The 12295-nt window shown below is 63.4% G+C and overlaps 1 protein-coding gene and 1 long non-coding RNA gene across 12 annotated transcripts; one reads left to right on the forward strand and one right to left on the reverse strand.

Moving 5' to 3' along the window:
- The first annotated feature begins 3272 nt into the window (after positions 1-3272).
- On the forward strand, positions 3273-12282 carry MAFG (MAF bZIP transcription factor G). Of its 11 annotated transcripts, none has more exons than XM_025468338.3 (3): positions 3278-3481; positions 7394-7456; positions 7550-12282. In XM_025468338.3, the coding sequence occupies exons 2-3, from the start codon at positions 7421-7423 to the stop codon at positions 8000-8002; spliced, it is 489 nt and encodes a 162-aa protein (XP_025324123.1). In that variant the 5' UTR covers positions 3278-3481; positions 7394-7420; the 3' UTR covers positions 8003-12282. The 11 variants fall into 11 exon arrangements, with proteins under 11 accessions (XP_048969793.1, XP_025324123.1, XP_025324121.1 ...); XM_025468341.3 differs by lacking the exon at positions 3278-3481 and adding an exon at positions 3840-4010; XM_025468339.3 differs by lacking the exon at positions 3278-3481 and adding an exon at positions 4413-4805.
- LOC125755693 (uncharacterized) lies at positions 5107-6586 on the reverse strand. Its single transcript, XR_007412754.1, has 2 exons — positions 6306-6586; positions 5107-6045 (listed from the first exon to the last, which is right to left on the reverse strand). It is a non-coding gene; the product is annotated as an uncharacterized LOC125755693 (long non-coding RNA).
- Positions 12283-12295: the final 13 nt, after the last annotated feature.

A 12295-nucleotide genomic window follows, 5' to 3' on the forward strand; every position in this document is an offset into this window, starting at 1 on the left:
TGCCTGTTTCTAACTTTGTCACCTCATGTTGCGGGGACCCCAGCTGCCCTAGAAGGTCCTCGTTGAGTGTAATCGAGACGCCACCCGCAGCCCGCAGGTCCTGAGCCCTTTCCTGCAAGGCGTTCTGGGCCTCAGTGAGCAAGGCTACAGGGAGCTTCCAGGGAGGAGTGCGGTGCTCTGGGCCATTCTTAGCTCCAGCCACACGGGCTCTACAGGTGTGATCAGAAGCTGGCACCATGGGCTCGGTGTGCCCTGCTGGGGGAGAGGCACCGCCTCTGCACCCTCCGTACCTCCCAGCTCGGGGGGCGGTGGGGGGGGCAGATGGCTCCTCGACTCACGCAGGCAGGAGGCCAGGAAGGAGCCCCTAGGGCTCTCCAGAGAAACAGACCCAGTAGATGCGTATGTGTCTGGGCCTGGAGTGCCTGTGCCCTGCTTCTCCGTGTGGATGGAGGTGGGCACGAGGGTGGGCAGTGAGCAGCCAGTCACCCCTTCTCTCATAGAGCCCTGGGAAAAGGGGTTCCCAGAAGAGGTTAGGCCACCGGCCTTTCCAGGACCAAGCTGGGGAGCGCTGCAATGCTACCACCTAGAGAAGCCACCACAGGGGTTGCGCTGGGGAGGGTCAGCTTGGCCAGCTTTCCTGGCTCCCATGGTGCCAGATCTGATACCTCCCATGTCCTGGACCTCCCCAAGGGGACAGAGCCTGGAATGAACTTCCTGCCCTTTGCTCAGTGGGCCAGGTGAGCCTGGTGGAAGAACCAGCTCCCTCTGCTTGGTCCAGCTTCTGCCTCAGTTTCCTAACTGGAACCTTGCCCTCGGCTCCTGCCTGCCTAGATGGGGCCTTGCCCTGCTTCTCTCTGCCAGTCCTTTCCTGTACCAGGCTCACCTTGTCCTGTGGCCCCCATGCACGCTGGGCTCAGGCTGCAGAACAAAAGGACCAGCAGCCCTTGGCTAGTCAGAGAAGGAAGAGGTCCATCCTCGGAGGGCCCTGGCCTGGACACCTGTGGGAGCAGAGCCAGTCAGTCAGTTTGGACAGCAGCCATATCCCGTGTGCCCTGAGTCTCCGTACGAGGTGGGGGCCTGCTGAACTCCAGGAGAAGCCAGTGGGGTCCCAGGATCTGCTGGTGGAGGGTGCAGGCTGAAGGGGGGTTGTGGAGTTGGGAGGACACCTGGGGGGGCACCAGCAGGAGGGCGGCATCCAGCTGCAGCAGGAAGCAGAGTGCTGGAGGCCCAGCGAAGGCCAGACCAGGCCAGAGACCCGGGTCTGAGCGTTGGCCCTCAACAGGCAGCTCTGGAAGCTGGTCATGGTGACTCTGTGTGGACCAGCAGGGATGTTGAAACCTGTGGCCCTGTCTCCTTGAGGTCTCACTCCCAAGCAAGGCCGCAGTGCTGTTCCCGGGGACAACCGTCCTGGACCCTGGGCGGGAGGCAGCCAAACTTAGGGCAGCTGAGACCCACCATGGACTCCCTCGGGCTCTTCAGCTGGACCCAGAGACTGCTCCTGGAGGCTTGGGTATCTTGGCTGTTTCAACGTGGCACGTCCTCCTCCTCGATGGCCTCCCCCAGACATGCAGACAAACCCACTGTTACTCTATAGGTGATCAGGACACTGTTCACATATTCTGCCCACGCCCCTGGAGAAGAGTCTTGGGTGAGAGGGCAGCAGGGCCTGGGTTGTCTCCTGGGACATTCCCCTCCACACAGGTCCCAGAGATGAGAAGGTGGGCAGCACTACATCCCATCACGTGTCCGGAGGGCTGACCTCAGGGCCTGGGGCCATCTGCAGGAAGCAGCCCTAACATCCTCTCACTGGCCTCCAGGTGCATTGGGCCCCAATTCACTTCCCATCGACCTCTCTGGTGGCCCTGGGTGGGCGCATCCCCCTGCCTCCCTGTCCCCTCTTCCAAGATGGAAGAAGTGGCCAACTGTGTTCCCAGTGGGGGGAGGAGGAGGAGAGTCCTTCCTGAGAGTAGGAGCCTCCTTGGGGAGAAAAGCAGAGCAGCAGGTGGCTGATAAAGCAGCCCCTCAGTCACCTCTCGTGTATAAATGGCAGCCAGACTCCATCCTGTGAGGACTGAGGAGTTGGGGGTGTGGGAACGTGAGCGGATTAGCCAGTGAGCTTGCACCCATGGTGGTCCCAGCCCCGGGGTCAGTTGCTTCTATTTTCTGATGGCATCGTGATTCCCGGCTTGAGCTGGGCGGCACCAGGTCAAGCCTGCGTGGCCTGCCAGGGTCCTGCTGTGTGGAGTGGCCCCTGGCCCAGCAGTCGGTCAGACTCTACGTCTCCACCAGGTGTGACCTGGAGAACTGAGCTGGTGGTGGCGGTGGGGAGGCTGGTGGAGCTAGAGGCCACAGGACTGCATTTCCGTCCTCAAGGGCAGGCCTTCGTTGTTGCTAGTATATCGAGTTGGCTATAAAAGTCATGGCCCAGGGACACCTGGCTGGCTCAGTCTGTAGGACGTGCCATCTTGAGTTTGTGCGTTCGAGCCCCATCTTGGGTGGAAAGAGTACTTACAAACAAAATCCTCAAAGAAAAAGAAATTGAGAGTCACAGCCCAGATGTCTTAGGGCCCTGGAGTCTCTGAGACTGCAGCCACGCCCCGTACGAGGTCGCGCCCTGGCCTTAGCACTTTGGGACAGACAACCACAGGGAAACCTCCTCCTGGAGGGGGCGGGGGTCCTGCGGGTGCCCTCGCGCCCTGGCTTTGGGGACCTCTGCAGATGGCCTTCCTCAGGCGGTGGCACTGAATTCCCATCAAAACCCCGCCGCCGGCCTCTCGCTGCGCCTGCGCCAGCTCACCTGGGTGCCCCGGGCCCGCCCGGCCAGGTGAGCCGCCCTGCTCGGCTCTACACCCGAGAAGGGAAGTGCAGAGGCGACGGGATCCCCCCGACGTCCCTTCTTCCCCCGGGGGCCTGTTTCCCTGGGAGCCGAGCAGCAGCCAGAGGTCCCTGGAGGGCGGGGGCAGACGCGGCCTCGCGGGCCCGGAGCCCCGACAGCCCCGACGGCGCGGGAAGGGTCTCGCCGGCGGAGCGGGCCGCGGCGCGGGCGCCTCTAGGACTGGGCGCAGGGCAGCCCCCCGCGCGGACGCTGGACGGCGCTGCGGGGCCCCTGCGAGCCGGGGGCGGCGGGGGCGGCGGGGGCGGCGGCGGGGGGAGCGCGGGGCAGGGCGAGGCCGCGGGCGCGGCTCCCCGCGCAGGCGCAGTGCCGCCGCGCCGCCGCTCCGGCCCCTTTAAGCCGCGGCCGGCCCGTCGCCGCTTCATGAATGGAGCCCACGTGACCAAACATCATGTGACGTCTGTGGAGCGGCGGCGGCGGCGGCGGCGGCGGCGGATCCCGAGCCTGGTCCGGCCCGGCCTTCCCAGCGCGCTCGGCCCGGCCCGCGCAGGCGGCGAGCCCCCACCCCGGGCCCGGAGCCCCCGCGCGGCCCCGACCCCCGCCCGCCGGCCGCCCGGCCTCGGCCCGCCCGGGCCCGCAGTGTGCTGGGTGAGTGCGGCGGCGGCGGGCCGGCGGCGGGGGTCGGGCCCGGGCGGGGGCGGGCGGGCGGGCGGCGGCTCCCCGGGCGGCGGCGGCGGCGGGCGGGCCGCGCGCTCCCCGCTGCTCGTTTGCCGGCGCGCTCCCGGCGGCCCGTGCCTCGGTTTCCCCGCGGGTCGGAGCGGCCGCGGGCCCTGGCGCCCGGGGTGCCGGGGGTGGGCCGCGGGGGCCGGAGGAGGGCGGGGCGGGGCGTCGGCGGGGCCCGCTCGGCGGAGCCCCGGGCGCCCTGGTGGGAGGGGCGGCCGTGTGGCGGGAGGAAAGGGTGGGGTGGAGCGGGGCGCCCGCGGCTCCGCGGAAGAGCCCGGGGCCCGGCTGCTGATTCATCAGGTGTCCGTGCCCGCCGGCCCGGGCGCTGGGGTCCCCGGCGGGCCGCGGGGGGGGCGGCACGTGGCGGGCCCGGGAAGACCCTGCCCGCGCCGGCTTCGCTCCGTCACACGCGTGCCAGAGCCCGGAGGGAGACTTGCTGAGTCATCAGCATGAGGTCACTGGATGCTCGTTCTAATGGGGGGGGGGGGCCGAGCCAGGGGCCTGGGGTCTGAAAGGCCGGGGGATGAGAGCGGGAGGGGAAGCGGGGCGGGGGCCAGGCCCAGGGCAGCGGCTCAAGTCTGGGCTTCTGGGCGAGCTGAAGGCTGGGCGAGGACGAGGTGCAGGGGCCTGCGTGCAGGTGTCGTGTCCCGGCCGAACATGAAGCCCCCGCCCGCCCGGCCCGCCCGGCCGTGCTCGCCTCCGGCGTCCGGTCCCCAACCGGCGTCTGGGACACTTCCCCAAACTGGGAAATAGTTCTGAGTGAGAGGAGGGGAGGAGCTTAGGGGGGCCGTGCTTGCCAGGCTGGGAAGCAGGCTTTCCCTGTGACTGGTCTAGTGGGCTGGGCTGGGCAGCCCCTGGGCGGGGAAGGGAGGGATGCACCCTGGCCGGAGGGAGTCAGTGGCAGAAACAGGGGTGCCTGGATTCTCCAGTCCCGGAGGACAGTGGACAGGGCAGGGGCGAGCAGGTGCAGCTCTACCAGGAAACTCCAATGAGACGGGGCGGCAGGACTTTGGCACCTGGGGAGTGAGGTGCTGGTGAGCAGGCCCTGCCCCTTTGGCAGACTGGCCTTGGGGTTTGGGTCCAAGCCCTGCAGGTGGCGGCCACAGCCGAGGGCGCCTGGTCCTGGGGCACAGCCGGTGGGCTGGTGTGGGAGGCACGCGGAAGGCACTCCGCTCCCCATCACCCCAGAGCTGTCCCCCTCCAGGCTGGGCTCCGTGCTGTGTGGGTGTTAGTGAAGACTGTGGCCCCGGTGAGTGTCGGGATTGGGAGGGGGCAGCCTGAGGGTGGTGTGGCCTGGGCTACCTTTCCTGACTGTGGATGGCTCCTGGCCTCCAGGGGCGGGGGTGTGGTTCATGGCTAGGTCTGGCCGGCCTTGTGGTCTGTCTTCAGGGATCCCCCTCCCCCCCCCCCCCCACACACACACACACGCGCGCACTCACAGACACACGCATACTTAGCTTTGGGCTCATCGATGCCAGATGTTTAACACCTCAGCTGATCTTTCCTTCTGCGGCAATGTTATACCTGAGGAATGCAGATTCCCGAAGGGCTGGTTTTCTAAGTCTTCTTCTTTATTCTTAGTGGAAATTGAGTCGTTGGCTTTTTCCAGAATGGCTTTCAGCGGCTGGGGGATCTCGGAGGAGGTGGTGAAGGCCAGGCTAGGTTGAGGCCACTAGAATTTGGGGCCAGGCCCAGGAGCAGGGGCTGGCTGGCTGTGTTGCTCTTGCCACCTGTCCACATCCTGGTTTGGGCCCAGGTAAGGGGTGGCACTGTTTGAACCCGTTTTTCCCTTCCCAGCTGGCTGTCAGCCTGAGGAGGTGGCCCAGCATACCCTGGGGATTCCAGGCTGTTGGGACCACCCGAGCCCTCTCTACGAGGTGGCTCAGCCTCTGGGGAAGGGGAGCGGGGAAGGATGACAGAGCCTGTGGGACGGGGGAAAAGCAGAAGCTTCTCCTTAATCCGGCCTCCCGGGTACCCTTTCTTTGGCTTCTAGGGGTACCCTGAGCTGTCTCTAACAGTCCCTCCCCAAAGGCTATCACTGTCACACCTGTGTGTGTCCCAGGTGGGCAGAGGCCTGGTCAGGAGCCTGAAGCACAGGCTTTGCAGAGACCTGCCCCTCCCCCACCACACGCAGACACACGCTACACCTTTGATTAGGAGGCGAGTGGCTGCACTTGTGCTGAGTTCAGGCCTTCTGCAGAGGGTGAAATCTGTCGAGGAGGCACTTTTCAGCTTCCAGCCGCCACACTCGGCACTTCTCTGTGTGATCTCTTCAGGAAGTCACCGTTGTGCTCAGCATTCGGGGGTGGAGGGAGGATGGCTGGCGGGAAAAGCTGGTGCTTGGGCTGTTCCTTTGGGCTGACAACGGTTAGACCCAGGGGAGTGTCCCTGTACCCTGACTCAGACTCGAGGCTGGGGGAGCCCCCTGGGTGGGTCTGGGGCTCTGGGGATCTTCTGGCCTCCAGCTGGTGTCTTCTCCATCCTCTGCTCTGGAACAGCCATGGGACCAGCCTCAGGGTCTGCCTCAGAGCCCTGGGGAACCCGGCTGTGGTGAGGCACGTCCCGGGACTAGGACGGGGCTAGGTGAGGTGGCCGCTGTACCCTGAAGCCGCTTTGCACTTCCACCTCCCCCACCTGTGCTGTATCTCCCCAGTGAGGGTGAGAAAGCCCCCAGCCCAGGGCTACCTGCAGAGCTTGTGACCTCCTGCAGCAGGGAGACCACGGTCCTTCTTTTTCTCCAGCCACTTACCTTTCTGTGCCAAACCTGGCAAGTAGGGGTTTGAGAGGGAAGCGTCCTTGTTTAAGGGTTTGGTGGGGGGCTGGCTGGGCCAGAATTGCAGGATTAGGTGCACAGAAATGTCCTTGGCAGGGCTTGAGAAAGCATTGAGGGCCGGGTATGGGAAAGGCAACTGAATGGCTGCGAGGGGGCCCTTTGGTCTGCACCCCCCAGTCCTTTTGTTGTTCTCTGAGCTGTGGGCATTGACCCCTGGTGGGGGGGAGGGCTGGAGGAGGCTGAGCGGGTCCCCCGGTTGGGTGGCTAACCGGGCACTGTTAGGAAATAGCAGTGATGGGGTGGGGCAGGGGCACAAGATGCCGCAATCCAAAGCCACAGGAAGGTTGCTCCACCAGGCAGCGGAGGTGGGCTGAGCCCAGCCTCTGCTGGGGTGCCTGCCACCTGGGGGTGGAGGGGGGGGCTCCCACCAATGCTGAGGACGGTCAAGCTCTTCAAAGTGAAAAGTCTGACTCGCCTGCATCCTCGTCTTGGCCCCGAGGCCTTCACGGGAACCCCCCCCCCCAGGACCCCCGTACCAGGGCAGCTAAGGGGAGGGGGCTGTCGGAGGTCGGGCCCTGGAGTGCACAGGTGTGGGGGCACTGGCCCCAGCAGCGCTCTGCCCAGGCTGCGGGTCCCCGGGCTGTGCTGGCTGGCAGCCCTGGGGAGCGCCAGGCCAGGCTGGTGAGGGAGCGGGAGCGATGTGCTGAGTCAGCGTGACTCGCCAGGAACAGCCATGCTCTGGGGCGCACACTGGGGTTATTTTTAAAGCTCCCGGCTTCCTTCTAGGCTGGCCCCTCCTGCATCCCTTCCATCTCTTCCCGAGGCCCTTTTCTAGTCTCTGCCGTTCTCTAACAGCCGTTCATTCAGTTTCCCTCCCCTGATCTGGCCCACTGGGTTCCTGGGCACAAGGTGCACGGGGAGCAGCCTAGCCAGAGGGTGGCAGGTGGTCCTCTGGGCCAGGTATCGGGAATGGTCAGGTGAGAGGCGAGGCTGGGGGCTCTGCGGCCTGGGGAGGGAGAGGAGAGTGGGCTGTGGGGTCCTGACCTCTGCTCCCTGTCCCGCAGAGTGCCTGCTTGCCGTGCCCCCGGGTTATGACGACCCCCAATAAAGGAAACAAAGCCTTGAAGGTGAGCGGACAGAGGGGGCGGCGTCTGGAGCCGGGGAGCACCGGGGTGGGCGTCCCCCCTCCGCCCCCACCTCACGCCCTGTCGCTCCCCCAGGTGAAGCGGGAGCCGGGAGAGAATGGCACCAGCCTGACCGACGAGGAGCTGGTGACCATGTCGGTGCGGGAGCTCAACCAGCACCTGCGAGGCCTGTCCAAGGAGGAGATCATCCAGCTGAAGCAGCGCCGGCGCACGCTCAAGAACCGCGGCTACGCTGCCAGCTGCCGTGTCAAGCGCGTGACGCAGAAGGAGGAGCTGGAGAAGCAGAAGGCGGAGCTGCAGCAAGAGGTGGAGAAGCTGGCCTCGGAGAACGCCAGCATGAAGCTGGAGCTCGACGCGCTGCGCTCCAAGTACGAGGCCCTGCAGAACTTCGCCAGGACCGTGGCCCGCAGCCCCGTGGCGCCGGCCCGGGGACCCCTCGCCGCCGGCCTGGGGCCCCTCGTCCCCGGCAAGGTGGCCGCCACCAGCGTCATCACGATAGTAAAGTCCAAGACGGACGCCCGGTCGTAGGGACGCGCGCTTGCCCGGGCGGGTCTGCGAGGGGCCACTAGGCGCATGGCGAGTTTGGCAGCCCTGTCCCTTCTTTCTCCTCTCCTTTCTTCCTCTCCCGCCTCCTCCCTCCCCTGCAAAGCACAACCTGCACCCCGGGGGCGCCGGGCTGAGCCCCTCTGATCTCGTCGTTGTCATCGTGTGTTTTGTACGTTGGGATTGGTCAGTTCGGCGGTGGTGTGGGGTCGCCCCAGTCCCCTTTGTACCAAGGCCGTGCAGGCTTGGAGTCTAGGGCTGGCCCCGTGGGAACAGAGGAACACCGGACGCGCACTCTGGGGCTTGCGAGTTTGAGCAGGGAGGGCTCCAGGGCAGGGGGCCGCTGGCCACTCCTGGTGGCCCACAGCCCTGACCGCTGCCGGCTGGCAGGGGGCTGTGGTTCACTCTCAGTGCGGCCAATGGGCATAGATGGCCTCTGCTCCTACGAGTAGGGTGTCCTCGAGGGCCCTGCATGGGCGGGCCACCAGCCTGGGCGCTACAGGCGCTGGGAGGGACAGGGCGTTCTGTGGCTTTGGGCCAGGGGCCACGGCGCTCCAGCCTGACACATTGCACTGAACAAGACCAAATCACTGGTTGTGAGCATACGTGAAGGGTGTGTCCCGTGTCCTGCGATGGGTCCCGTGTCACTGTTTACATGAGCTATTTGTGTGGTTACATAGCCCTTTATTTAAAAGAGAGGAGTTCCTTTTACGAAGTTATTAAATTATATGTTTAAAAGCTAAAGAAAAAAGAGCTGCAGAGTATTTATAAAACTGTCTTTTTAAAAAAAAAAAACAAGCAAGAACATTTGACCGTATATATGGACAAGGAAGGAAAGTATAATAGAAACTTTGCTAGTTTAACAAAAGAAAAAAACAAAAAAAAAATCCCTTTCTTGTAAACTTATGGACAAGTCTTTGTGGCTGTTGGAGTTTAGTTTTTATATACACAGAGTTATCAGACGTTATTTATAAAACTTAGTTTTAAAAAAGACAAAAAAAAAAAAAAAAAAAGCCAAGCCGTGAGCGACCACAAGGCGCGTGCTGGCGCCCTCTTTGCTATCTCTTTTGCAATTGTACCGAAAGTGACTTACTCCCTTGCCCTTCCTGCTTCCGTCTCTTGCCGGTGCCGTGCCGTAGTGCTGTCGTCTGAGCCTGGTGAGGTCTTGTGCAGCGTCCCGTGCTGGTGCTTCTGGTGACCTTTGACCTGTGGGTGTCACTTCTTGTGTCTGTTATTCCCGTGTCTGTTTTTTGGATTTGGTTGTGTTTTTGCTTCTGCTGGCATGCTGGGCCTGCACTGGGTGCTGGGCAGCTCCTGCTTCGGCAGGGCCTGGGAATCTGCCCGCCAGCCCGGCCCCTCTGCCTCGGTGCCTGACCCAGGACCCCAGAGGATCAGATACGGGGCTCTGCCGCTCTCACCTCTGCACAGCCTTGGCTTCGCATGTCTCTGGAAGGCTTGGGCTGAACCAGTGGCCGGGTGGGTGAGACCAGGGGCCATCCCAGAGCGCCCCCCGACCCCACCGCTTCCGTGCCCACCGCTTCTGGCCATGGGTGACAGACTAGCAGGGACCAAGAAGTCACTAGGTGCCCCCAGGTGTCTTCCTTCTGGCCTCTCATCAACACGTGTGGGCTCTGGCCGTCGAGCGCAGCCTTGTTCCTGCAGGTGTCACGTGGGCCCCATCCGGGGAACCCTATGGCCCATGTGGGAGTGTCAAGGCCTGCTGCCCACCTATCCTAGCCGTGTTTCCATGCTGTGAAGGGATACTTCCCGGGAAACCAGGTGGTTTGGGGCTTGTCTGGGGTGGCCCCTCTCCCTGCCTGCGGGCCAGAGTGGGGGGGGTCTCCACCAGTGTCAGACAAGGGCTACAGTCTCCAGGGCCAGGTCCTGTCCCTCACCTCGCCCTGAATGTGCTCCGGCTCTTGGCTGTGGGCCACTTTTTGCCTCCCTTTGGGATCTGTGTCTTCCAGGGATGCGCTGCTCAGCTTGTGGAGGTGCATCTCTCCGGGGCTGAGCCCACCTCCCCATGGCCCCTCGACAGAGGCAGCTAGTCTTCCAGCCCTGGCTCGGGAAGCTCCTCCTAGGCCTGTGACGGGAGCTGCCTGCGGTGCCTGCCCTCAAGAGGCTACTGCCCTGTCTCTGGCCACATGGGTCTCGGCTTCTCCTGGAGGTCGCTGGGCAGCTTCTCTGGGGGCTTGAGCCCCTATAAAGCACAGAGGTGTGGGCTGGTGAAAAGAATCTCACTGCAGCCTGGTGGGGCATGACTTTGGGGGCAGCAGGGTTTCCCTCCCTGGGTGTGACCCCGGGTGCCGTGGGATAGGAACAGGGCCATGCTGTCCGATTCTATCTTCTCTTGGTCCTAGATGCTCCCCGGTCCCGGTTGGACTCGGGTCGGCCTGCCGTGGAGATTCTGACTGTTGACTCTCAATACTTAGTGGCTTACTGCCCCTCCCTGCCATGTGGCTTTGTCTACCTAGGGTCCAGATGAAAGTTGTCGATGTTGGTCGTAGCGGCACTGATTTGGAATCCCATCCTAAGAGTCTCTGAAGAGAGGGAGAAGCCTGTGCCCTCCATATCCACTTCTGGTCCCCACTTTGGTCCTGGCTAGGAGGCAGTCATCCATCTCCCAGGCTGGAGACCTGGAGAGCAGAGGAAGGAGACAGGCTTGGAAGGTGAGAGGCAGGCTGTGGGGGTGGGCACCCGGAGAAGACCAATTGCAGATCTGATTTAGGTAATAGAAGAAGCTTCTAGAGTTAGTGAGGCCATGTTTCCTTTCATGGTTTTTGGATTTGGAGCAACTGTTCCTTGGGTCTGGGGGAACATCCCGTTCCTGTCAAGCCCGCCCAGCGGGGCCACTCCGCACTCTGCCCCTTCCCTCCCATCACCTTGGTTTCTTGACAGGTACAGCCTGTGTCCACATGTGACTGCTTTGGTGTCTTTCTGATTCTTGTTAATTTAGTTTTCCTACTGTGACGGTGTCGTGTTCTTTTTCCCGACTTTTCTGACACAGCGAATCGAGGGCTTTGGCAGAGGCCAAGTCTCCCAAACTTGCCCGCTAAGTAAACCATGATGTGCACCTTCCTTCCCATCTTGCCCTCACTCCTCCCTTATCCCAACACGGACACTCAGATTTCAGAGGAGAGCCCTGTGGGAACAGGTCAGCTCCTGCCCTGAGTATGACCCCAGGGAGACCTCCCCATGGCCCTGGCTTGCTGCTCTGGGTGGCACTGCTGTTTGTCCAGGTGAGGAGATGTGGCTGCTCAGCCGTGTGGTGCTCTGGTTTCTGCCGGATGCCAGGTCTCCCCTGGAGGCTTTTCTGCTCTTGCTCCAGGTCTTTGTGCACACCGCTGATGGTCAACAGCAGCCTCTGTGGTCAGCGCGTGAGCCCACAGCTCTGATTGGCTGCGGCCTGCTTTGGGACAGGTGGTCAAGCCCCCTCCTGTCCCTGTCGCCTCCCCTCTCTGAGGTGGCCAGTTGGCTCAAGCTCCCATCCACCACTGGGCAGCCCAAGCCACAGCCTGCAGCACCGCTTCCGCTCTGGGATCTTGTAAGTTGCTTTTTTAGGCTGTGGTTTGGTGAAAGGAACCAACACGGTAACGATCCCCCCCCCCCCCCAGAAGCCACTGAATAATTCGTTTTGGCGCGTTTTTGCCTTCCTGTTGGCCGTCTAGTTTTGGAGCAGGCGGGGAGACGTGGAGGGCACACGAGGCAGGGCTGTGGCCTGTCCTCCTGCAGGCCTGTGTGTTTTGAGCATGTGCTGTCCCCGTGGGCCAGTCACCGGGTCTCCACCCCGCGCTGGGGCAGCAGCCTTGGTGCGTGGTGCCTGGGCAGCCCGAGCAGGAGGGGAGCGTGCCGGGGAGCTTCGAGGGGCCGGCCCTCCCTCCCCCGCACCCCGCACCCTGCTGCTCCCTGAAGCCTTTAACCAAACGGGAGTGGGTGGCGCCGCCGTTTAGCCCGGTGCCCGGCCCCGGGGCCGCCCTGGCGCTGAGGGGCTGGGTGCAGGGAGTCGCCGAGGGCTGGAAGCAGGGGCGGGGGTCCGGGGGCTGCCGGGGCTCCCGGGCCGTTGAAGATCCAGGCGAGGAGGGGCCTCCCTGGGCCGCGGCGCAGCGCCCCGCCTGCCCTGTGCAGTATTTATTGCTAAATTATTGTCCAGGGGGGGGCGGCACTGGGCCGGACCCCGGGTATTTATTGCTGTACATAGTGTATGTTTGTGATATATAAGGTTTTCTTTATTTTGTATATGACCAATAAACACCTTTTAAAGAGACCGTCAGGTGCCTC

This window comes from Canis lupus, chromosome 9 (assembly GCF_003254725.2).
Source record: "Canis lupus dingo isolate Sandy chromosome 9, ASM325472v2, whole genome shotgun sequence".
NCBI lineage: Eukaryota > Metazoa > Chordata > Mammalia > Carnivora > Canidae > Canis > Canis lupus.

What these genes read in the sequence shown, in the direction of transcription:
- MAFG (XM_049113836.1), top strand. Translation starts at nt 7,421, where the DNA reads ATGACGACCCCCAATAAAGGAAACAAAGCCTTGAAGGTGAGCGGACAG.